General features: G+C 40.7%; 1 protein-coding gene across 1 annotated transcript in view; it reads right to left on the bottom strand.

Annotated features, from left to right (window-relative positions):
- Positions 1-2,025: 2,025 nt before the first annotated feature.
- Positions 2,026-27,274, bottom strand: part of RFX8 (regulatory factor X8) — a 42,350-nt gene continuing 17,101 nt past the window's right edge. Inside the window, exons 5-14 of the mRNA XM_077810005.1 lie at positions 23,311-23,421; positions 23,147-23,224; positions 22,303-22,416; positions 21,434-21,584; positions 16,130-16,188; positions 10,765-10,921; positions 9,143-9,237; positions 7,207-7,321; positions 5,039-5,331; positions 2,026-2,202 (exon numbers count right to left, since the gene is read on the bottom strand). Coding sequence (XP_077666131.1) covers positions 2,026-2,202; positions 5,039-5,331; positions 7,207-7,321; positions 9,143-9,237; positions 10,765-10,921; positions 16,130-16,188; positions 21,434-21,584; positions 22,303-22,416; positions 23,147-23,224; positions 23,311-23,421 — 1,350 coding nt within the window. The remainder of the gene's footprint in view (positions 2,203-5,038; positions 5,332-7,206; positions 7,322-9,142; positions 9,238-10,764; positions 10,922-16,129; positions 16,189-21,433; positions 21,585-22,302; positions 22,417-23,146; positions 23,225-23,310; positions 23,422-27,274) is intronic.

Here is a 27,274-nt window from a genome sequence, read left to right as displayed (position 1 = left end):
AGATTAACTGAATAAGAAGATATTTTTATGACAAAAGGTAAAACATTATCTTTGGGATTATGGAATGTGATGAATGCATGAGGCCAAATTTTCCATTGATTTACATCCCAGGTAATCTCACTGATCTGGTGGAATTTAACAAGGTGTAGATCAGTGTAGAAATTGTCCTGCCTTTTTAGATTTGTTTATGTATCCTTTGTTAATTGGTATGTTTACCAACTAAGACCCTGATCCTGCAAAGATTAAGCACATGCTTAACTTTATGCACTATGAGTAGTCCTATTAAGTAGAGGCATAAATCTTTGAAGGATTGAAGCTCAACATTTGTAATTTATTTTTTAAAGTAATTGTGTACTATCTGTTAGCATTATAGCACATTGGAAGTAGACTCTTTGCTAAGGAAATGAAATTTTACTGTTTCTTAGTAATGTGTTATTAACTTTTCATTATATTTGTGCAAATTATTAAAGGGGGCAAATTTAAGGTTGGGCAAGGAGGTGTAATTTTCATCAGAGACTTTTCCTTTCACTGGAGACTCAGATACATTTTATAGGTCCTAGTCTCTTACAGTTCTGAAGAGTGGATGTCCCAGTTCAGGTCTTAAGTAGGTCTCCTGTTCCATTACATGATGAACTTCCTTGTGAGAATACGTGGCATTTCTAATCTCAAATATGAACTTTTATAAATAAAAGTGAACTGAAATCACTTGAACTATTAAGTATTTTTCACGTAAGTGATGTGGTGCTATTTATCACAGACTCACAGATCTGCAATATTTCATCTTCATATTTACAAGCACATCTGCAAAAGTGGTGCAAATAGGAGGTATTCTTAAACAATGGCACAAAGGCTTGCTTTTCTGACCCTCAATCCCCTTCTTTCCCCAACATATGTAAGATCTCCAAATTTTTAATCTATCCCCACAACAGAATGAACCCCGACTCTTTTTCTCTAGCAAATAACCCCAACCTGACCCTTTGTCAGGCTATCCGACTGTCCTCCTCACTTTTGAGTTCCCTCCCCATGGCTGGGCTGAGAACTACTTGGAGGCAGATGAAAGATAAGTGACAATTTCCAAAAGCAGAAAGAGGGAATATCAGGGGAGCTCAAATCAAGTAGCCTTCCCCTGCCTCCCAGTTTCTTGCAATAGTGAGTTACATTCTACATGGTGAGATCAACTTCCTGTACTAATGCTTCTTAAAATGATTTGAAAGAGCTAATTCCCAAGTGTTGCCCTCATCACAGCTAGTCAGTCTCCCAAAGCAAATGCTGGTGATATAAATTTAGTATCCTGAAGAATACTACAAATTTTATACACATTTATTTCCAGTATTTCCCAGTATTTTCTGTATAATTCTGTTTATGTGGTGGTCAGACAGCTAATTGAGACAATTCTGTATTGGACATATGGGAAAATCAGTTACATATTATAGGGCCTATTCTGTCTTAATAACAAAGTATGTGAGATACTGACTCCACAGTATTCTGCAGAAATGGGAAGTTCAGCAGGAGTTTTTCCAAAGATTCATGGCAACGCATATCCATGGATCTGAGATTAGAGCAGAGCTCTGTATAAATTGAGATACCTAGCATAATAGGATATGTCCAAGACAAAATGGCAGCCTGAACTCTGGTGTCCATATTGTAGACACAAAGGAGAATTTTGATGGGGTTAATAGTCCATTCCATAGTTCCTGTTGACTTTCTTTGGCATTGTGGTTTCAGGTAGGTCTTTAACATTATTGATGATAGAGCTATGAGAAACAGAGAAGAACAAAAACCAAGCAGGCTGGTACATTCCATGTTAGGATTTCTTATGTATTTACTCAAATAAGCCAAACAGTTAAATACATCAGACCTTTAAATAAATAATAAATAAATAAATAAATAAATAAATACTTTAACACAGTTCTGCAGCTAGTATTTACAGAAAAAAACTCTTTCATTTCACAGAAAAATAAAACATTTTTCTTAAATCTATATTAAGCATACAGATAAGTACAATAAATCCCTTGTAAACAATTCTTATGAGTCTGTTTCGATTTCCCTCAAACAAACACTAGTGCAACTCTGCTGTGCATCACAGGTGCGAAGAATAAATTTCTGTCCATCTTTCAGAGTAACAAGTGCTTCCTTTCCAACTGGAAGATGTAGTTTAACTGAACTTTTAGTTGCTTTGTCTTCCAACATGACCTGGATGAGCTGCAAATAAAACATGGAAGTGTAATTATTATCACTGTGGAGAGTGATCCTCCTGCTATTGAATAAAATGTCTTTTCTGTTTCAAGGGCCTGCTCCTGCAAACACTCATGTTTAGAAGAAGGATGATCCAGTGATTTGGGCACTAGCCTAGGGCATGGGAGACCCAGGAGTGAGTCCCTGCTCTGCCCCAGCCTTCCTATGTGACCCTGGGCAAGTCACCTAGCCTTTCTGTGCCTCAGTTCCCCCATCTGTAAAATGGGAATAATAGTATTTTCCTGCCTCACAGGTGTATTGTAAGGATAGCTACAATGTAGACAGTGAAGTGCTCTGAACTGTCCTAATGCAAAGCACTGTATAAGAATTAGGTATTATTATGCCTGTGAATAACTTTGTGCACATGATTAGTGTTGTTGAATTCAGTGAGATTATTCATATGCATAGGTGCTTTCAGGATTGTGCCCCCGAATTTTTTACCTTTTCATTTAATTAAGTCTCCTCATAGCATGGGATATGTTTCTTAGAATCACCAGACTAGCCTTCAATATAATAATATATAATTGTACATACCCTGCCATATCCCCTCTCAATCTTCTCTTTTTCAAAATGAATAACCCTGGTCCTTTCAATCTTTGCTCCTGTGGCGTACATCGTTAGGGTGAAAATCTTGGTCTCGTTAAAGTCAATAGGACTCTTGCCACTGACTTCTTTGGGGCCAGGTTAACCTTGCCTCTAATCATTTTAATTAACACATTTATATCTTTTTAATAGAGTATTTGAGATGAGGACACACCATTGATTTCTATAATGCAGTTAACTATTTCCTTATTTTTTCTATCCATTTAACAAATCAAAGCATTTGATTTGCTTATTTGCCATTGTTGTCCATTGAGGTTATAAGACACCTAGGTCTCTTTCCTGTGATTTACAGTGTACTGCATGTAATGTAGGTGTAGAACTGACTACGGCACAGTGCTCTGCAGATAAACCTACTGCAGGTGGTGCAGCTGGATGGGATTTTAATTTGGTAACAGGTAAACAGAGGAAGCACAGAGTGTGCAGGCTGGGGTTTTATGGATGAATGAACATTACTCAGGCTGAGGGAAAGACAGTGCAAGCTCTGTAATAAGCACCTTGATATTTACCCATTTTCCAGATGATTATTATTAATGATGATGTTTATGTATTCAGAACTGTGCTGTGACTTTCAAAACAGAAGTAAAAACATGGTCCCTGTGCCAAAAATTGTAGTCTACATTCAACATGAAGCAGCAAGTGAGGGTCACAAACAGATAGAGATGGGAGGGAAGAGGAAGGACAAGGGTGATAATAATATTACAGTTACTCAGTAAGACATAGACACCAAATGATGGTTCTGATTCAAGGGTTTTTATTTAGGAGTATTATTCCTACTCCTTCCTCTCACTTCTTGCAGGCTTCACAGAAGAACTGTGTTTTCAGCAGTGACTTCAAGAAGATGACGGTGGAAGTGTGACAAATAGGTTTTCCAAGCATAGCAGGCTGCTTGGAAGAAAGCATGGAGACGCCTGTGAGAGAAGAAGATGAAGAGTATGGAGACTGGTGTTGGCAGAGCAGAAGGGGAAGAAGTAAAAGGCAGAAGGAGACCAGTTCAGAGATATTTGCAGAGGCTGCATAAGGTAGGGGTTTGCGTGCAAAGGTAAGAAATTTACCCTTGATATACAGAGGGACAGGAAACCAGTCAAGTGACCCACAGAGGGGGTGATATGGTTGAAGGGATGAGTGAGGAAGATGATTTTGGCAGCAGCACTTTGGACACGAGGGACGGAGAAGTTTCGTGTTAGAAACCCAAGAGGAGGCATTTGCAATAGCTGAGGTGGGAGAAGACAAGGTTTATGTCAAGAAATCTGGCTGTTCCAGAGACACGAGGTGCCAGCATCACCCACCACTATGTGGCTCCTCACTACCAGCTGACTTCTTATAACCTTCTTGGGCTGGAGCTCCAAAAGCCCCAGCTCCCTTCTAGTTTCTGCAACAGTCGCAGTAGTGAACACAGCACCAGCAGCACCTTTACAGACCCTGTTTTTCGTGGTCCAGTGATATCAAAACCTGCATTCTAAAGTGATTTATTTTTTGAGGGAGTAGTAGAGTTGGGGTGACAAGAGAGGGTTGAGGGGGGTATGTGAAAGTAGGAGCACAGGGGAGAAGGCAGGAAAATGGAGAGTAGAGTGGTTTAGGGGAAAGGCATAGGGAAGGAGAAGGACAAAGTGGAGGGAGAAGGTAAGGATCGGGAGGTTGAAGGTGGGAAGCATAATGGGGCTGGGCAGATGAGTGGGGTTGCATAACACCATTGGCTGCTAGTAGAGATGGGATACCTGGGTTGTGTGGTGTTCTGCTGAAGCTGATAGAATGCAGGTTCTGATGTCACTTTGAGGCCACGCCCATGCTCACTTGTGGCACTGAATGTGCTGACCTAAAGAAGCAGTAGCCCTGACCCCAGTCCAGTACCTTTCCACTCTTGTCACTGAAGACCTGGGTAAGATGGTAAATCTTGGTAGATAAGGTTGGCAGCAAAGGAACTGGAGTGACCGTCAGGGTACAACTCCTTATAATATAACATTAGGTCTGAATCTTAGTGCAATTAACATGTGTCCAGTTCCAATGGCTGCTGCTTTCTAGAAAGATTTAAGATGTATGCTGCCAGTATATGAAGAAGAAATCTGAAAACTCTTACATATGTACAATATTATTTATATTACTCTTAGATGTTCAATATACATCCACACGTCATCATCTCTTGCAGTTGGTTTTTGAAAATTAATTCTATTTTATCGTTAAACAAATGTATTGTTAGTTTTACCTTGTTGCCTGTGGCTGAGTCTACCAGACAGCTCAGTACCCTGAGAATAATGCTGTTTAGATTAACATCACTCTGATTCTGTGTCAGAGTTACCCGAGTTGGCTCTGGGGCTCTGGCTTGAAACTGCTCAGCAGAAAAACTGTCCCAAAGGCGAGCAGGTTCATGAACTAGCTGGGTAGGTGAATCGTTTTGCTGCATGTCTGAGAGAGTTCCATCTCCTTCCTCTTCTATATGGGATTGGAGAATGTGAATAACATATTCCAAAAGTAGCAAATTAAACAAATGCCAGGATCCTAGGTTTAAACAACAACAAAAATCACTTGCAACATCATCATTTTTAGAGTTTCATATAAACACTCTACTTAACCAGGTACATCTTCCTTTGTAAACCACATGGTGTCATTATATTAATAGGATATGGAGCATAATACTCACCGAATAAGAAATCTTGAACTATGTGTGCCTGCTCACCAACATGCAGGCAGAATATGCACTAAATACAGATTTTAAACATGGACTAACGGGGATCCCCCTTATTTTAACAATATGGGACAGTGTGGTTGTCCATCTTTCTTGTTTTGCAAGGGTTAACAACTTCCCACCATCCATGTTGCCTTGCTCACACTGGTTAATAATTCCAGCCCTCCCCAAACAAAAAATCCTACTGACTGCATATAGTTTGAGGCTCAATCAATGTAACTGTATGAGTGAAGCTGAAAAGCCCAACTTGGAGCCTGTGCCAAAGCCCACTGAAGCCCATGGAAAGACCCTCATTGATTTAATTGGACTGTAAACTCCACTCAGCAAAGACCAAGTCTTCTTCTGTGTCTTGTTCCGCACCAAGCACATTGTTGGCACTAAACAAGCAATTATGAATAATCTTAACAAGGAATGAACACTTTACATGGGCATAAACTAGGAAGGATCTTCAACCAAGGGTCTGTGCCTAGGAACTTGTTAATTTTTAAATGAAAAACTGCCTCTGCTCTTACCAGATTATGCTCTAGGAACAAAAAATGTAGGCCTCACTTACAGGACAGAGGACATTATCCTGGGAAGCAATGACTCTGAAAAACTTGGGGGTCATGGTGGATAATCAGCTGAACTTCAGCTTTCAGTGCACTACTCTGGCCAAAAGGGCTAACGTGATCCTTGGATGTATAAACAGGGGAATATCAAGGAGGAGTCGGGATGTTATATTACCTCTGTATTTGGCACTAGTGCAACTGCTACTGGAATAGTGTGTCCACTTTTGATGTCCCCACTTCAAGAAGGATGTTAAAAAACTGGAGCATTCACAGAAGGGCCACAAGAATGATTAAAGGATTGGAAAACATGCCTTATTGTGAGACTCAAGGAGCTCAATCTATTTAGCTTAACAAACAGAAGGTTAAAAAGGTGATTAGATCACAGTCTAGAGGTACCTATGTGGGAAACAGAAATCTGATAATAGAGGGCTCTTTTATCTAGCAGGCAAAGGTATAACAAAATCCAGTGACTGGAAGTTGAAGCTACACAAATTCAGACTAGAAATAAGGCGCAAATTTTTAAGTGAGTGTAATTAACCACTGGAACAATTTACCAAGTGTTGTGGTGGATTCTCCATGACTGGAAATTTCTAAATCAAGATTGGATGTTTTTCTAAAAGATATACTCTAGTTCAATCACAGCTGTTCGACTCGAAGCAGAAATTAATTCATGGAAGTGTGTGGCGATGTGTTATGCAGATAGTCAGACTGGGTGATTACAGTACTCCCTTCTGACCTTAAAAAAATAAATCTATGAATAAGGCATTTTTTCTTCTTTGAGATGGTCTCTGCATATTTCCATTTGTAGAAGTATAGTTGTCAGTGCAATCCCCAGGAGGATGGGCTAAGGAGTTTTAATTAAACAAGAATTGCAGAATTGCCCTCCTGAAGCAAATATCAGATCTGGATAGCAAGTCAAGAGAATAGTTAAAGACCTCTCAGTGCTTCTCTTCTTCATCTTGGCCTTATGCTTGAAGGCAGCTGAGACCAGACCTTGAAGTGTCCTGAAAGTAAGGGCCTGCTGCAGGTTTACGAGTCAATGCCAATGAGAGATTGGCACTGACTTTTCTGACACAAAAGGGACAAGGATCTGGGCCTATGTCCATTGCAGCATGGAGCATGAAAAAAGCTCTTACTTACCAAAACTGTCTGTATGGCACAGTGTCATAGCCTTGCTTATTGCAGTTAAGAGGAAGTTCCATCTCAGTTGGAAGTTAGCTGCTAATTTTCTAAACTCTTCTTTATTCTTGCTTGGCTGTAAATAGACAATGACCTGACTCATGATACGGTCAAATAAAGAATGTACATGTAGTACTGAAGACTTCACAAGCAATTTGTATACAGAAATAAAAACAATACAAGCAGTCTGAGATCCTCTGAGGGAAGATGCTATAGAAGTTCAAAGTACTATTATTATTTTTTAAAAAAATCACAACAGGAACTAATAGGGAATAATTAATTAACAGGGAGTACAGCTTCCCCTGATCCTTCCAAGGAGAAAGAAAAAGTAAATAACTCCATTTAAATTTACATGATTATCCCATCTAGCCCAAACTACCAGCACCACTGCAGCTACTGATAATTCTGATCTACCACTGGAGGAAATATTGAAAGGCTGGTGAGGCAAGGGAAAAAGTATGCACAGTATTAAGATAAAAAGAAAAGGAGTACTTGTAGCACCTTAGTGACTAACAAATTTCTTTAAGCATAAGCTTTCGTTAGCTACAGTTCACTTCATCGGATGCATGCAATAGAAAATACAGTGGGGAGATTTTATATACACAGAGAACATGAACAATGGGTGTTACCATATACACTGTAACGAGAGTGATCAGGTAAGGTGAGCTATTACCACGGGGGGGGGGGGACGGGAAGATGGGGGACGGGACGGGATGGGACAACAACAACAAAAAACCTTTTGTAGTGATAATCAAGGTGGGCCATTTCCAGCAGTTGACAAGAATGTGTGAGGAACAGTAGTGGGGGAAATAAACATGGGGAAATAGTTTTACTTTGTGTAATGACACATCCACTTCCAGTCAAGCCTAAGTTAATTGTGTCCAGTTTGCAATTAATTCCAATTCAGCAGTCTCTCGTTGGAGTCTGTTTTTGAAGTTTTTTTGTTGAAGAATTGCCACTTTTAGGTCTGTAATCAAGTGACCAAAGAGACTGAAGTGTTCTCTGACTGGTTTTTGAATGTTATAATTCTTGACGACTGATTTGTGTCCATTTATTCTTTTACGTAGAGACTGTCCAGTTTGGCCAATGTACATGGCAGAGGGGCATTGCTGGCACATGATGGCATATATCACATTGGTATATGTGCAGGTGAACAAGTCTCTGATAGTGTGGCTGATGTGATCAGGCCCTATGATGGTGTCCCCTGAATAGATATGTGGGCACAGTTGGCAACGGGCTCTGTTGCAAGGATAAGTTCCAGGGTTAGTGTTTTTGTTGTGTGGTGTGTGAAACCAGTATTAAGTATAGTTACATCTATTTCCATAGGCACAGCTATTTCAGTATGAAAAACCACTTTTCTACCAGCTTCTCAGATTTTAGCGTCTCCTAAATTATGAAGCATAGTTTTCAGTCTTATCTGCCTTTTCTTACAGGTTTTAGGTTATAAAGGAAGGTAATGTGTCATGGATATGAACTTAGACCAGACACTTGCATTCCCAGCTGTGTGATTATACAGGATGCATGCAAAGATGAAATCTGTGTCTGACAAATGCTTTCTTCTTTATATAATTTATGTAATCTTGATAATGTAGTCTGAATATTGGTATGCAATACCTCTGCTGCAAACTGCTGACAAGCAGGATAACAACTGACTTTACTGTAACATGAAAGACAAACATATGATAAATGGTGTGATTTTGCCAGAAGCTGGGATTGGGCAACGGGATAGATCACTTGATGATTACCTGTTCTGTTCATTCCCTCTGGGGCACCTGGCATTGGCCACTGTCGGAAGACAGGCTACTGGGCTAGATGGACCTTTGGTCTGACCCAGTAGGGCCGTTCTTATGTTCTTATGGGTTTTTTTTCTTTTTTAAATAATGAGTTAATTATGTACCTGAATGACAAAAGCTTGAAGATTTGAAGACATACAGTTCAGGAAAACCCTGACATCTGTGGAAGTATCCAGCAAGGAAATCAAGTTATTCAAGCCTGTAAAATATAAAAGGAATATGCATTGCTTGCAGCATTTGGTTTACACTTCTCTTTAGCAGTAATGTAAAACAAAAAAAAACATTAAACAACTGTTCATAACATATAATTAATACATTTTGGACCAGATTTTGACACCCCCATTAATGCTGGGAGGCACCTAACTCTGAAATTAATTCCATTCTATTCAGGATCATGTCCTTTTCCATCACTGTAATACATGACTACTCACCATGAGTAAAGGTGGCAGATTCTGGCCCTCTAAGAGTAGAGGTTTTTTCAGTGAAAGGAGAATGGAGGGACTGAGTTTGTAAACACTATCAGATTAATAATTTGAGTTTTCACTTGATTCACAAAGCAGTCTTTTTCACCTGCTGATGTGGAGACAATTGCTTTCAAATGATAAAAGGAGTTTTTGAAAATTTTGCTGAGAAACTAAAAATTTAGCCACCATTGCCCAAACTCAGTTCGGATATGGCAAAAGCAAAATGTTTGAAAATTAACACACTAAGCCAAATGCTATACTGTGATCTACACCAGAGTCAATATTATTCTGTAACAAAAGTAAAGTTACTTTGGGTTTACACCAGTACAACTGAGAGTAGAATTTGTCCCCGTGTCTTCTTTCAAGAAGGTTCAAGGACAATCAATAAATCCACTTCTGTAAAAATAAGGTACTCACTAATTCTAGTAGCAATAATACTTTGCATTTATAAAGTGTTTTAGATTTTTAAAGCATTATATAAGCATAATCTACTTAGTTCTCACAACTACTCTGTGAATTAGGAAAAAGAATCACAGAGAGATGAAATGTCCAAATTCACATAGTAAGTCAGGGACAGAACCAGGAACAAAACTCAAGATTTTCTTTTCCAGTCATATGTTCAGTCCAGTAGACCAAGTTGCCCATCTCTCACTAATAAATTTAAATGGCAGCCCATTAATCTAAGAATTAAACTTGTCATTATAGTCCTATCATTATTCATTATAATGGCAAATGTAGTATGTCATTGCTCCATATAAACATTGCATTTTGTTGTTTATAAATGACATAGTAGAAAGACACAGATTGCAAGGTCAATAACCTTTGTCCTGTTCATTCTTCAATATTTAAATCTGTCCATTTGAAAATCATGTAGTGTGATTTGGTTAATAACACAGGATCATGCAAAATGTAATTCTCCATCCTTTTTTATTAAAGACAACAATAAAACAGATATACTCATTTGTAAACCTTTTGCTCAAAGTACATTGTTATAATGACATAAAAATGCGGCTGCTGCTACAGAAAGCTGTAAGACAGAGCCATAACTGAAAGCTTATCATTCTTATCCTTTAATGCTTAGAGAGTAACGTTATATGTACCAATCTCAATTTTACTGGACCTGTTCCAATAAGTAGTGTTATAGCAAGACTACGCTTCCAATTAGAAAAGATCATGAATAAACAAACACCGGGAAATGCTAAAGCTTAAATAACATGTGTGACAAGTGCTTCACTGAATGGAAAAAGATATAAAAATATTACATTTGAGTTCCATGTCACTTTCCATTTCGTCCATATTTCTAAACTTCTTTTGCAAGGGGTTTCCAGGAATGTCCACAATTCCCTGGTTGATGATGGCATTCAAGTCTGATTTTAAAATAGTGACTCTGCTGTTGTTGTTCAAGACTATTCTCATTGTCTGTAGATAAAGGGAAAAAAAGGAAATACCTTTAATTCTGTTAAACCCTTCTCTGTCAAAAAGTACCCCTTTTTCAGTGTTAATAAGAATGACATTACACAAACACTCTAGTCCCCAAAGGACTAATTAGGCACATTTCAAGTTGTCCTCACAGAATGTTCAGTGATTGATGATTTACTTCTCAACTATATTCTGTATTCTTGAGCAAGGTGGAACAGACAATATTGACCAATATAAAATAAACTGGCCTGGTGAATTCTCAGTATGCGAGCCTGTTGCTCTTGTTGGATCATATTAAAGTAGTTCTGTATTAAAATCACAAATGAGTTTGATTCCCCATAGTTTAAATTCCAGGGTATTACTAATTAAGAGGTCTCTTGGTTTTTGGTACTGTTTCTCTCCCTCTCTGTGTGAAACTTGCAAGCTGCTAATTGTGTTAGTACATTCTAAGACAGAGTCTGTTCTCAAAGCAATTCTTTGTAACAACAACTACTCACACAGAGAGAGACTCAAAGCAATACTCTGTAACAACAGAAACAGCACCCAGAGACTCCCCGCCCTTTTGTTGTATTCATCTCGCTTCGTTAACAATTGTGATTAAAATAGAGATAGAGGATGTATGTGGATGGATGCTTGGTGTGGATAATAACTGAATGATCAGGAGGTGCCAGCCTAAGAATCCAGTGTCCATCGGCTGAAGAAGGCATCAAGTGGAAATAACCAGAGGACCCCCGGAGGGCAGACTGGCTGGAATCCACTCAACAGCCTCAAGAATGGGAGAACCAAAGAACAAGATAACATCTGGCAGCACGGAGCCGTCAGGAATGTGACATCTGCTGATTGATTCAGCAACAGCATGATGAAAGCAGTTCCCATAGATTAGCATAGGAAGAAATTCCTATAAAAATGGACTCCAGAAAGTGAGAACTTTGGGGTCTGATTCTGCAAACCAACTTCCAGGAGCATCAGATGAGCATCTGACAAGGCCCTGCTCCCTCCTCATGTCTAGGCCACCTGGCCAGTGGCTTGGCATGAGCAACTCTAAGGCTGGTAACTATGATAACAACCTTGCAGAACCTGTGTGTGTGTGTGTTTGTATGAATAAATGTGTGAATAAATATGAGATTGAATGGAATGTTATAGCTATAACTAACTGCTTACTATGATTCTTTCTGTATTCACAATAAATGTGGCATTTTGCCTTTTCCCCTTTAATAAGATCCTGCTGGTTTTTATTTTATTGGTATAACATCCTTATATCAAAGAATATTGTAGTCTTATAAAGACTGAAGAATAAAAAGGTGTATCAGGACTAACTTTTCCTCAATGGCAATGGACATTGATGTGTGTGTCTCAATTAAATTCACAGGCAATGTTTCACATCCTGCTCAGAAAATATAACAGCCCTATCTCTGAGATCTGAAATGTAAAATTGGTTGAATTATTTGTTAAAATAGTATTAGTTGACACTGAATACCTTTTCCTTTGTTTGTGAATCATTTGTGAAGTGATTCTGATTTATTCAGTATATTCCTCATTCACACCTATTCCCCCAATACTTTCAGCAATTAATTTTCAGCTTGTAGATTGTTTATGAACTGTTCACTTCACCTATTTACTATTCATAGGTTGTGACTGGTTACCTTTATCACACAGTATTATTTTGGCTTCCTAATGAAACTTTTAAAATGGGAAAATAATGAAGAGAAAATAATAGATGATGAATAATGCACCTCTGGTATGGACTTCCAGATAAATAATCATTTGTGCTAAAATCCAGAAAACTTTCAGGGTTCACAAACATTTTCACAAAAACCCAACAATCAACTGGATATTTGTGAATAATGAATGACAGCACAAATAGCAGTGGAGTACAATAGGCTCATTTATTTGCAAATATAATTCTAACCTGTTTTTTTTCCATTATTTACCCTATTTGACTGCAATATCAATAACATTCCAGTCCTCATTCATTTTAGTTTAATGCAGTTCATCTTGCAAAACAGTTTTTGGGCAGGATTAAATATTACCCCCTTCTTCTCCCTGTTTCACTGGGAGTTTCCAGGCTCACAGGAAACAACAAACTAGAAACACCTGACTTACAAAACACCCCTGCCTTTTTCTGTTATCAGGAAATAAGACCACCCCAGGCTTCTAACAGCAGCTGCTAAAACCAAGAGAATGCGACTCTGAACATTAGTGACAAAATATGGGTGTGGCATCCTCAGTATGACACCCAGTTCCATGTTTCCATTTCTTTAGACCTCATTGGTGCAGTGCAGCAATTTATTGCGTTGGGCTATGAGTGAGGGCTTGCTGACTAAAAACCAACCCTCACAGCACCTAGATAATGCTTATGGAACATAAGAAGCAATCAGAGGAAATGGCAGAAGTTATATCCACACTCCTCTTTGAAGAGGTATGCCCAGGGCCGTCCCTAGCTATTGTGTGGCCCTACGCAGCCCCCCATGGGGGGGGGGGGCGCCTCTGCAGGGGGGCTGGCCCCAGGCCTCTGCGGGGGCGGGGGGGAGGTGCAGGTCCCAGGCCGCCACGGGAGGGGGCGGGGCTGGCTTGGGGGACAGGGGGAAACCACCCCCCAGCACTCACCAGCGGCACGGCCAAGTCACTGCACTTTCCGCCGCTGATGAGTGCAGCCCCGGTCCTGCTGCAGAGCTCAGGAGAGTGGAGGCAGGGGCAGAGGAGGGGTAGGGGCCTGGGGAAGAGCCAGAGCAGGGGCTGGAGCAGCACACAGCTGCACAGGGCACCAGGAAATTTGGGTGCCCCAAATTTCCTGGTGCCCTACGCAGCTGCGTACTTTGCGTATGGGTAAGGATGGCCCTAAGTATGCCCATTTTATTACATCCCCAATTATTTCTGGGTGTCCCAACATCAGCAGATGTCAAGTGTGCTTCTTATCATCTGCACATGGCAGAGAGGTTACATCATTCTCTTTCAGATGCTGATCTTGCCAAGGTTGCCCATGCTTTGTCACCAGGTGGTTAGATTATTGCAAAGCACTCTGTGTGGAGCTATGTGTTTATACCATTCAGAAATTGCAGTTGACGCAGAATGCAGCAACGCAGTCATTCAATGGTGTTTCTCATTCGGAGCATAGTGCACTGGCTGCCAATTTATTTCTGCATAAAGTTCAAGGTGTACTTTGAGTGTAGGAGGGTTTGCTTTTGACCTATAAAAGCTCCATGTGGTTTGGGTTCTATCTACCTGAGTGACCACCTAGTTCCCTGTGAGATACCTATGTGTTTCTTGTGATTATTTGAGGTGTTCAGGCTATCAGTCCTGTAGCATAACCAGGAAGGGGCTGAAGGCCCAGTGAGGGATCTAGTAGAACGATCCAATGAAGGATCCTTGACAGGCATTTGCTTCCTGCCTTGGTTCACCAGAAGCCACCAAATCTGGACATGAAATAGTCTCTAATGTAATAAGCTGTAACAGACGCTATCTTGATGAAGGAAGGTTTTCTGAAAGTTTGTTTTAAAGACTTATTTCATATTTCACTTGTTCAAATATGTGTTTTTAAGAACACATTCCCATTTACACTAACGCCTCTGTATACTGCTCTGGTAGTTTAAAGGGGCCTTACACATGTGAGTGGTAGAAAGGGCTCTTAGTGTAAATAAGAATCAGGCCATAATATATTTAGGGTATAAGGGCAACTTACAGTTGCACAGATTCTAGATGATGCTAGATGGAACCTAAAGCTGCCAGAGATTGCCACTGGAGAATTCCCCTGGCATAGGGTGAATTTCATCTGGAATAAAGCTCACTGATGTAAGTTAAAGCTGACCCCCAGTAACTTTAATTTGTGCTGAGAGGGGGCAGCTGAGTATCAGAGAACTGAAAGCAGCTCCCTGACAGCAGAACTAAAACACAGTGACAAAACAAGCCTAGTAAATCTCAATAAACACATTTTGAATTAATGGGTGTCATAGGCACCCTGAGTCTTGCAGGTTGTTCTGTAAGGTGCATAAGAAATAGTGATGAGGGCAGTGAGAGCCTGACCTTATGAAGTATTCAGCACCCTTAAGGCATGCTGCAGTCAATGGGAGTTGAGGATGCTTGTCCCCTCACAGGACAGGCCCGGTGTGTGTGTGGAAGGGGGCAATTTGATTTTTAAAAAATGTATGATCTATTTTTAGCTTTTTAAATTGTGTCTTTTTTATTTTGCTAATGCTGTGGTTTTCAATAAACTAAATGAAAGGCCTCCCCTCTGCCTCACCTTGCTCAGGGGTGAAGAGGAGGGTAGTAATTACCACTAGTATTTTGGCTCACCTTTGTTGGTCTGCATATTGGAGGGGTGTAGCCAACACACCCTTTTCCTCCTCCTCCCTGCCCACTCCTTGCATATCTGTTCAGGGCAGAGTAAGCAAATGTGCAGTACTCTTTATCCCTGCACATCTAGACCCAAGGTAAAAGTAGCTCATGCAAAGGAGGGGAGAGGAGTGCAGCCCACCTCGCAATCTAGCCATAAATAAATAAAATTTTGTTATAAAATATACAACATACTAGTTATGGGGTTAGAAAGCCAGCTCCTTGCTGAAGTTTTTCTGGTCATTTTATTTAGGAAGAATAGCACTGCGGGGCCAACAAGGAGTTGGAGACCCACACTGTCATTGATCTTATATTTCCTGTTTTAGACCATGATCATCCCTCCCATGACAAAACCCATAGAAGGTGACCCCAAGGAGGAAAGCTGTGTGAAAGCAAGCTTGCAGAGATCCTTGCTGATTGTCCTATTGGGGATGGAGTGGTGAGGATGGCCTACCCTAGCGGAAAAGGGCACAGGCTTGTCTCCACACCTGACTGATTCCCCAGGGATCTGTGCAAAGGCCTTGTGTCTCTGAAACAGCTTGAACTCTAGCTTGAACTCTCCTCCTCAGCTCCCTGCTAGTGTGGCTTCATTACAGCTGTGGTACCGGCATGGATCCTGACTTTATTTGAGAGGCTTCTGCAGGATCTAGAGTGGTAAATAGTGCAAAAGAGTGCTCTCCGTGTGTGGACCTAGGAGGCATGATTTGACCTCCAATCATGGCTTGTAGCAATACACAAACATAAAGAAATGTTTTGTTGTTATATTACAAAAAGAGTGTGTAAAATAGTTAACCAAAACCTAGGTCAGGCTTATTACATGTGAGGTGTTCAAGCCTTGTGCTTTATGGGTTCTGGTTTTAAAAAGTACATAAAACATACCTTTGCCATATTAGAAAGATACGTCTTTCTTCTTAGTCTTTTTACAAACACAGTAACTTCTGTTAAGGAGGAAGAGGCAGGTGTTTCTTATCATTGGCATTTTAAATTCTAAAGCACATTAATGAAGACAGATATTATAATTTAGAAAATGGGCCCCTGAAGGAGCAATGTGAAAGGCTGAGGGCTTAATCCTGCAAGGTATTTAGTGCCTTGACTTCAAAGACAGTTGAAGTACTCAGTATCTTGTAGGATTCAGCCCTATCATTCTAAAGCTTGCAGTTAGCAGACAATAGCTGCACTGATTAAAACTTATTCCTAAAATTAATAGACTCATGACAAAGAGGAGAAAACCCCCAAGATTTCCCACCCACTATACTTTTTCTTTTTTACTTGCAGCCGTATGCTGTTATATTACAATTTAAGATCAATTAAAGCAACAACAATTATAAACGTTTTCAATTTTGATTTAAAAACCGAAACCTTCGCCTTCCTGATTCCACAGTCCATTATCCTTAGATAATGACTAAGAGCTGGTATTTTGTTTCCAGTAGCACTCACAATGTGCTAGACACTGAAACACTTGGAAAGCATTGTCCCTGCCCTGGGATCTTAAGGATAAAATATTGTTTATGTCTTATCCTTAGGTGCAGGGAGATCCAGTGTAACTATAAAATAAGTTACAGAAGTTTCCAGATGGACAATCTTTTCTCTGATTAGTATCCATGACCTTCTGGGGTTTCTGCAGGCCAGAAGGCTATGTTTATTTCTGAATAAGGCCCAATATAATATATTACCCACAAAAGACTATGTTAAAAGAACATTATTAAGGTTGCAAAGTCAAACACTCAAACGTTATGTAAGGCCAGCGTTAAGATTGCCTTTGAAACCTTAATTTGACCCCCTTGTGCCTATGCATTACGATACAGTCTTTAATTAGATGATCACACACTAGTTTTTCCACTGGACCCCTGTCTCATTCACTGTGCAGGATGGATGGTGCTCAGTTAATGAGCAGATAGTCAATATTCTGTGGTTGTACAGCATCTAGCACCATGAGGTCCTGGTCCACGACTGGGGCCTAAGTGCTATGATAACACAGATAGTCATTATAATCCTCATTTTACAGATGGGAACTGATGCACTTAGAGACATTATGGTAAAAAATATCCACTAATTTTGGGTGCCCAATTTGAGACACACAGGTCCTGATTTTTCTGAGTTCTTAGTGTTATATAGGACTTTATATATTCAAGCTCCCATTGACTTTAGTTACAGCTGTCAGTGCTTAGCACAAATCAGGCCCCAGGGTCTCAAGGTGGGCACTCAGAAAGCGAGAAACAGTCAGTTAGTGACCATTGACAGACAGGGCAATTGCCTGCAATATCTTTGGGAGACCATACTGTATTAAGTGTATGAATGGTTTATGTATCATTGTGGGCCAGGGACTGAATGCACCCCATGGGGGGGAGAGTTACCACAGTTCGTCCAGAAAGTGAAAATAGTAGGGGAGAATTAAGGCAAATCTCTCAAATTATAACACCTCCAAAGAGGTACCTCTCCTCGGGAGGCTCACATATTTTGCTTCAAACTAGGTTCTCCAGAGACCAACAGACAAAGAAAGGACTTTGGGATAAACAGCCTGAGCTTAAACTGACTCAGGGCCATGGTTCCATTCCTGATCTAAAGATGAAATGAACTTGTAACCAAAGGGAAAGCCAGCTATGGGGTCTGAAAGACTGACACCTACCAAACCCCTGTGTTGCAGTTGGGGGTGATGTCTGAAACTTTTTAGCATGCGTGTAGTTTCTTTTATTGTTTTTATATTCTTTCTTCCTTGCTTTTACCTTAAGAATACATGTGCTTGCTTAGAAGGAGCTGTATGGTAACTTGTAACTGCTGTCAATACACTGGTCATAGCCCTCAGAGAGAAAGCACAGCACAGGCACTGTCTTTCAGGCAGACTGGCTTGCTGGGGATGTCACAGTGTAGATCAGGAAGCAGTGCAGCCTAAAAAATCCCTGTCAGAAGGGAGTGAGACATGGGTGACCACCCAGGAGAGGTGACAACTTGGAGCTGTAAACCTTTAAATGAGTGCCCTCGAGGGACCATGGAAGGTAAATACAGGTGCAGTTACCCTGAAACTATGACAACTACCTCTGAAAAGTTTTGGTTAAGTAACTTGCTTAGCAATACATACAAACTCTGTGGCAGAAGCAGAAACAGAATCCCATTCTTGGATTCCGTTCCAGTTTCTGGCAAGGAGTGTGCTCCAGTGGGCACACTCTCTTCTGATTATTTTTCCCTAACTTAACCCTTTAGTCCCATTCTACTTGCCAGTTTCAGTCTGTATTCTTCAGGTTTCTTAGCCCAGTCTAAGTCTCCTTGCCCAACCAATCCCAGTTCCCACCTCCTGACTCCTTCATCTGATTTGTCTCTTACCACCCAACCACTGGTGCCCAGTCCTAGTCTCCTATTCTGGGCTCCTCATCCAATCTCAGTCTCCCTCACCCACTCCCTGTCTCCTTGTGCCAGTCTCTTTGTCCAGCCCATACCAGTTTTCCCATCGCAACTGAGCTCCTTGTCAAATCTGTCTCCCCATCCCTTCTCTGTTTAACCCTTACTGCTTCATTGTCACAGTCTCCTTGTGCAACCAGTCCCAGACTACCCCAATCTCCACATCTGATCTCAGTGTTCCCCCACCGTAGTCAAGTAGCTCCCAGTTCTGCCAAATCCATTTCCCTCACTGCTGCCAGTCCCAGTCTTTCCCTCCAACTCCCAGTTACAGTTCTCTCCTCCGTACGTTCCAGTCTCTGCAGACTCCTTAATCCAATCTACCCCTTTCTCTCCCCCTATCATCTGTTTTTTATCCTCTCTGTATTTGAAGCAGATGGCTTCCTTCTCCACACTCCCTGGCTGCCATCAGGGAGGGTCATGAGAGCACAGGAGAGACAGGTTCCTTGCTCTCCATTCTGGTGCCGGCCCCCACCCTAGCCTGCAGCAGCCAAGAGCAGCCATTACAGTGAACGTTTGTCTTCACCCCGGTAGCCCTGGAGCATGTTCAGTTTTTCTGTGGAGATGGCATAAGTGCAGTCTGGCAGCATTAGGAGCTAGGTTGACCATATAGAAAGTGTAAAAAATGGGGGTGGGAGTGGGGGTATAATAGGCACCTACATAAAAAAACCTCCTGCAAATATCAGGACTGTCCCTATAAAACTGGGACATCTGGTCACCCTACTAGAAGCTGTGAGGGGATGGAGCATGCTCAGTTAGTATGGAATCGTCAGAGATTTTACCTGATAAGCTCTCTCAAATCTAGTAAGCATGTGCAAACTGAAATTTTTCCAAGATTTATAACTTGGCCAAATTTGGGCAGATTTTCACAGGGACAGCATAAGGCACATCCCTGACACAAAGCCTCCTCCTCCCCCTTGGTCAAATTTCAGGGCATGATGAGGGCGCTAGAGTATTTCAGAGATATACTTCTCTACTCCAGACATGTCTCCTTCTGTCCAAACTAAAATCCCAGACTGTCTCTCAGACATCGTCTTGTGGATGTCTAGCCATCAGCCATCAAGCTCAACCTAGCAAAAAGGAGCTCCTAATTCTCCACCCAAACCTTTCCTACTATCTCCTTTCTCAATCACTGGACAACACGGCCGTCTTCTCTGCCACTCAGTCCAGTAACCTGGGTGTCATCTTCAACTCAGACCTCAGCCTGGATGTGAGGACCTAGGAAATGTCTAACTCTTGCAGATTCTTTCTGCATAACACCTCTAAGATACAGCCTTTCCTATCCATCCACACAGCTAAAACTCATGTCCAAGCTCTCATCATCTCGCATCTCAATCACTGCAACATCATCTTCCCTGACCCTTGCCCTGTTGCTATTCATTCAGAATGCTCCTGCAAAGATCATTCTCCTAGCGTTTGACTATGTCACCCCTCTCTTTACATCCCTTCACTGGCTCCCTCTCCGCTATCATATCAAACATACACCATTTGTCTTCACTTTCAAGGCCCTTCATGACCTACCATCACCCATTCAGTAATGAAACACTGACTCCCAACTCTGATCAGCCCATGATGTCAGCCATCATCAGCCACTTAAAATTTTCAAACACCTATATGCTTTCTGCCATGCTGCCCTTCATGCTTGGGAGAAGCTCCCTATAAACATCCATAAAGCAGCCTCATTATCCACCTTCAGAATCCTCCTTAAAACTGCACTTTACTGTGAGGCCTACAAAAAATTGACAACAGTTAGGCTGCCAGTGTGTTGAGACCACTGCCTATCATGCTGGCTGTTTCCTTGTACTGCCCCATCTGTCTGTCTGTATCCATCTGTTGTCTCTGGTCTTAGATTACAAGCTCTTTGAGGCAGAGACTGTCTTTTTGTTCCATGTTTCTACAGCACCTAGCACAATGGGGCTTTGGTACATGTCTGGGCTCCCAGGAGCTATGACGTTGATGATGACTGATAATAATAATAAAGAATAAAGAAAGAAAATGCTTCAGATTTTTTAACATGGGCAAAACAACGTATTTTCTTCTAGCCTCGTTCTCATAAATGGCTGAACTGTTCCCCCTGAAATTTTCCAAGAAAATTCAGTTTGAGGCAGTCACCTAGCATGGAAAATTTCAACCCAAATTTTTAAAGTTTAGCAAAAAGTTATAAGAAACTGAAAACAGGGTCTCATAATGGGAAGTGTTGGGTAAGCTTAATAATAGATGATGCTACCAACCCTGCATATAATAATTTCATAAATGAATAGGAACTTTGATGTTTGTTACAGCTTACAAAATGGCCAATTACAAAACCACTATTTATCTGTTATTTGTAAAGTTACACTCAGGTATTTATTTTGTTCACCAAAATACTGGTCATGTACTATAACTTTAAGACAGACCTTGCTGTCAGTTTCAGCTATTTCTAACTATGATCTACCTTCTCTGCACCTTATTCATAATCATTGACACTGCCAAAGAGACTATGCTAAGGCACAGGATTTACAAAAGGTTTTATAAACACTCTTACTTAGCATGGTTTAGCATTGACTGGATATACTTTGGTTAAAACTGTTTTTACAAATCGTTGAGACTACTTATTTTTGGTTGTAACCAAATTAATCCGAGTTCTCACAGGTATCAAAATCATGCCACCTGAAAGTTTTTAAAATCATATTATCAAAATCATAGTCTTCTTTGCACTGTAGGTGGAGCTTAAAAATAGATTTGTTATAAAGTTTTGGACAATTTCTATCCATCCATCCATCCACTAATAATTTCTCTATTCCTGATGCACACCTTTGATTTTGGACATCTGTAGTAAGAGTGGAAAATCTTCCAAAACAGTAAGCAGCCAGAGTTTAACATTTTTACTGAACAATCTGACTGACTTCAAATATTGTATAGACACATCTTCCAGGAAGTCATCAAGCAGAATGCTCTCCATTTCCTAAAACAGAGGTTCATAGGGAAAATACATTATTTTTGGCTTACTACAGATGCTTCTAGCATCATAAGACAAAATTATATTTATGGCCTAAATCTGCATAATACTAAGAGCCTGTTCCTGCTTTCACTAAAGACAATGACAAAACTCCCATAGATTTTAATGGCAGCAGGAACAAATCTATACAACTCAGACCTCAGCCTGGATGTGAGGTCTATACAAGCCTAATTAAATAAATGATGTTTAGTTATCAAACATTATTATGATGGCCAATTTCAGGTAAACGGTAAACTCTTATGAATGAAAAGCTATATGTTTCAATATGGAATTTCACCAAAAGTATATACTGCTGTCAAAGGAACAACATAGGTTTGTTTGTTTTTTTAAAATGGCACTAATCCAGTGTTCATTCTTCATCAGATGCAACCTCAGATAAAATAGCCCAAGGTCATAAAAGCAAATTCCATGGATGTAGGCTGGATCTTTTAAAGGAGCCTATGGAAATTCAGTGAGAGTGGGGTGGCAAACTCCAATGGGCTCATCCAAAAACCTCAGCCATAGAGCTTCAGCATAGAGTACAAAGAACAGATTTAAGATTCAGGTGGTATTTCGCGGGTACAGATAATAACAAACATCTGTGATTATGTCTCAAATAGAATTACAGAAAAGATATGAACAGATAGCAAAATAATTGCAATAAACAAATCTGTGTCTACAGTACCTTGAACAGCTGTCTATCATAGCATTTAAACAGTCTGCATACATCTGGCAGTGACATAAGCATTACTGTTTCAGGCTGCAAAGACTTCCAGAATGACATGATAAGATCTTCCACCTATTGCACAAATTCTTTGGTTAATATTCATTAAATCTGCACTTGTAGAACACTAAACTGAATGCAAACAACAGAACACTCCTCAGTGCAGCAGAGAGAGGAGCCAATAGTGGTTCCTTGGTTCTCTTCCTGGCTCCATCCTAGCCCTAATTCAGGCCCAGGTTAGAGCAGCCAGGGGGAGCCAGTTAAACCTTAAAAGGAAGAATCAAAATTGAAGAAAAAAAGAAAAGAAGCAGTAGCATAAATATGGCCCCAGATATGGGGCTAACTGGCTGAATATGAACTAGGCCTTTCTCAAGAACAGTTCTGTAAATCATCCCCTCAAGCAACCCATGTTTAAATAGAAATCAGCCAAAATCTAAGGCAAAGTTTGGTAGAAGTCTTGTTCTCCTTAGAGTGTTCTGAGATCCACCAAGCATTTTTTCCTCTTTCAAAAGTCAGCATCTGCCCTTTGCAAAGTATTTAAATTCGAACTCATTTTAAATTTAATGGGAGTTAGGCACCTAAACAGTTGGGTCTCTAATTTGGTCTTTGGAACAGGTAAGTATGTTATGTTAACAAAGTATTCCAGAATGATTTAACTGAGTGCTCATTTTGCATATAAATAATCATCACCTGACAAAGCAAGTGAACTACATGGAAATAATTTTGTCATTACAATCAGTTTTTGTCATCTAAATAAATCACTAATACTCATATTTACAGATATGTTATTAAAACAAGGGTATACCCTGTCAAGTTCTTTGTTCCTCAAGTTCTGTAAAACATCTTGACAGTAGTTACAATAATCATCAGCAAGCAATGCAACCTAGAGAATGCAAACAAAAAAGAATCTGCAAAACAATCACACAGGCCAAGAGCTAATTTTCTTGATTACTGAATGGCTAAACTTACTATTTTATATGAGTGTGTCTTTCCTAACTCTTGCTCCCAAGAAGAAAATCTCTTGAATTCAGGCAAAGGGGATCCACATTTGTCTTTCTCTGTCTGCAAATTGATACCAGACTGGAAACAATTTAAAGGCTTACTTTTTTTAACACAATCACTTTGTTAGATTTTTAAATTTAAACAATAAAATGTTAATAAAAGAAGAACACACTTATCTTACTAACATTTCATATTATATTAAAGGCACTCAGGCCCAGATTTATAAAGGTATTTAGTCATTGCTGTGCTCAGCATCACAACACCTAACTGATTTAGGAGCAGGAGTACTTGTGGCACCTTAGAGACTAACCAATTTATTTGAGCATAAGCTTTCGTGAGCTACATAAGCTGTAGCTCACAAAAGCTTATGCTCAAATAAATTGGTTAGTTTCTAAGGTGCCACAAGTACTCCTTTTCTTTTTGCGAATACAGACTAACACGGCTGTTACTCTGAAACCTGATTTAGGAGCCTGAATCCTCTCAACAGTCAATAGGATTTAGACTCCCCAGTGCCTAAATTCCTTTTGAAAATGAGACTTAGGCATTGTGACACTGAGCACAGTAACATCTACATACCTTTAAAAATCTGGGCCACAGTGTGTTTATATGTTGTATAAACAATATTGCCAAAGCAGCTCATCTATTTCTCCATGGGAATTCTTGTCCTGATACCTATTATGACAGATGTGAGACCTTACAAGTGCTTGGAAATCAAGACTCTGTAATGCCAACCAGCAAGGAGGTGCAGAGGGGTTACAGAGATCACTGGGACCTGACATACAGTCTAGCTCACAAAAGAGTGTCATGGAAGGTCTCAAATAAAAGCCAGTGTCACGCTGGTCACCAATAGTTTTGTGAATTGTATATGTATATACAAGTAAGGAGCTGCAAATATGTTCTTAAAGTCTAAATAAAAATAGTGGTCACCAGCAAAGGTGAAAAAAAGGTTTTCTGTCAGACAAGACCCATCTGTCTGTTTACATGTAAACTGAATATTGTCTCATTCATAATGGGTCTCCCATCACCAGTCTCAATTATATGCAAATGAAGGATTGTGGGGACTTCAGAAAGAAATTGACAGGAAGAGAAAAACAACAGTGGGGAGCGAATCTTATCTGGTGGTACAGATCAAAGGTTTGCTGGAGTATATATGGGGAGTGTCATGGGGTACCAAGTCTTGCACTGGACAACAAGGGGTTAAAGAGCTGCTCTGGGATCAGCCAGCCCTGCCCTGCCACACCTGCAAGAGATTCACAGACTGGAGGAGGAATTAAAAGGGAGCAGAACAGCTCACTTGGAGGCAGGCCAGGGAAGAAAAAGGACCTTGCAGCTTCTGAAGAAAGGACTGAGGGAAGGCAGGATCTCTCCCATCCACAGCTGCATGAAGGTCCCTCCCTGAGGCAAGGGAGGACCGGCTTCTGATAAACCCTGAGAGGGAGGCATTTCCCCCTCCTTCACCTATTACTAACCCCGTTGATTTGGCTTATGGACTACCCCTGAAGGGGTGAGACTTGGAACTGACCTGGCCAGAGGCCAAGGCATGAGAAGAGCAGAAGCGAGTTACCATGCCACGTTTGGCCGTGAAGAGGTGCCAAGCGGTGAGCTGACTCCCTTCATGCTTTCCTATAGAGATGCCGAACTTTGGACAATAGTGGGGTGGCAGGGAGTGATCCAGGGAGGGCAGCCTTAAAGTGCTCATGGGTGTCAGACCCTTTTATTGCCCTCAGAGGGCCCTGTGCTGGAGTCTGCAGAGAATGGAGGGAAGGCAAGAGGAGGCTGAAGGGAAAATTCGAGTTTCACAGATGCAAGCTGGACTGGAGAACTTTGAGGGTAGACTGCTGGATGAGGAAAGTGGCCAGTGGCAGCATGGGACCATGAGAACCAGGCACAGGAAAAGATCAGCTAGTGAAGGAGAAACAGAGCTCAGGAACAGGTTTGCCGAGTTGTACAATGAAGAGCACAGCAGGCTGCAACAGAACATGGGAGGGCAAGGAATAAGAGAAGGGTGGCTAGTCCTACAAGAAGAGGGGAACCATAAATGCAGATTGCCAGGGTTTGGAGCCCCAGGAGGGATAGGTGACAACTTGCAGAAGATAGCAAGAAAGAGCAAAAGATAAGAGGACTTGCAGCCGGAAAGAACAGAACGAGGAAGACCAGAGAATCACAGCAACAATAGGGGACTCCCTATTAAGAACAGACAGGCCTGTCACCAGAGATGATCTGGAAAACGGATGAGTATGCTGTCTGCTGGGAGCTAAGATATGGGATGTGGACCTGAGGCTGAAGAGAATCCTAATGAGAGCAGGGAAGAATTCACTGTCCTTCACATGGGAACAACTGATTCTTGCTAGAACACATCAAGAGAGATTATGCCAGGCTGGGTAAGATACTTTAAGAAATGGCGTCTCCGGTGATCTTGAGTGGGATTCTGCCATTTCCCTAGAGGAGGAGAATGAAGGTGAGACAACAATATGATGATCAACCATTATGATGATGGCCAGGCAGTGGTGCTGTAAGGAGCGCTTTGGGATATTTAATCACTGGAAAGTATTCATGGACAAAGGACTATTCTCATGGGATGGATTCCACCTGAGTAGGGAGGGAAACAGATTTCTGGGATGGAGGTTGGCACAACTGATTAAAAGAACTTTCAAACTAGGTATCTGGGGGAGACAGTTGGGAGATGTTCACGTATTCTCCACACCTGCTTGTAATACTGAATGGGAAGAAACTCTAGTAAGAAAGGATATAGCAATGGAGAAAGGAACAACAGAAGTAGGAGAATGGACATCAAGAGGAAAGATAGTGCCAATACCAATGATAGCTCAGTTAGGTGATACTGGCAGCATAACGACTGTACCTAAACAGGTGAGGAATCTGGGCAAAGCAATACAGAAACTACTAAGATTTCAGTACACCAAAGCAAGGAGCCTGGGTAACAAAATGGAGGAATTAGAGTTACTGGTGCAGAAAGTGATTTATTTGAGCATAAGCTTTTGTGAGCTACAGCTCACTTCATCGGATGCATACTGTGGAAAGTGTAGAAGATTTTTATATACACACAAAGCATGAAAAAATACCTCCTCCCACCCCACTCTCCTGCTGGTAATAGCTTATCTAAAGGAGGAGGTATTTTTTCATGCTTTGTGTGTATATAAAAAGATCTTCTACACTTTCCACAGTATGCATCCGATGAAGTAAGCTGTAGCTCATGAAAGCTTATGCTCAAATAAATTGGTTAGTCTCTAAGGTGCCACAAGTACTCCTTTTCTTTTTGCAAATACAGACTAACACAGCTGTTACTCTGAAACCGGTGCAGAAAGTGAAACCACATATTATAGGGATAACAGAAACATGGTGGAATAGTAAAGATTGAAGTACATGTATTGAAGGGTATGGGCTGTTCAGGAAAGACAGAAATAAAGGTAAAGGTGGTGGAGTAGCATTGTATATTAACAATGAGGTAGACTGTGAAGAAATTAGAAGTGATGGAATGGATAAGACAGTGACTGTGTCAAAATCACTTTAGGGAAGAAAGCTACCACAGATTCCCCAGGGATAGTGCTTGGGGTATGCTATAGACTCCCAGAATCCAATTTGGATTTGGGTAGAGACATCTTTAATGTTTTTAATGAACTCAATACTACTGGGAATTGTGTGAGATATTTATTTCCCAGATATAGATTGGAGGACAAGAGGGCCCAGATATTCCTGGATGTGATAACTGACAGATTTCTTCACCAAACCAACAAGAGGTGATGCCACTTTAGATTTAGTATTTGGTGAGTAGTGAGGATTTCACAGAACTGTGTGTAGAGGACAACCTTAATTCGAGTGATCTGGAGCTAATTCAGTTTAAATTAAATGGAAAAATTGGAAAGAGTCCAGCAGAGGGCAACAGAAATAATTAGGGGGCTGGAGCACATGACTT

Source organism: Eretmochelys imbricata, chromosome 1 (genome assembly GCF_965152235.1).
Source record: "Eretmochelys imbricata isolate rEreImb1 chromosome 1, rEreImb1.hap1, whole genome shotgun sequence".
NCBI lineage: Eukaryota > Metazoa > Chordata > Testudines > Cheloniidae > Eretmochelys > Eretmochelys imbricata.
The sequence above is the reverse complement of the archived record's forward strand: the minus strand, read 5'-3'. Positions and strand labels throughout refer to the sequence as shown.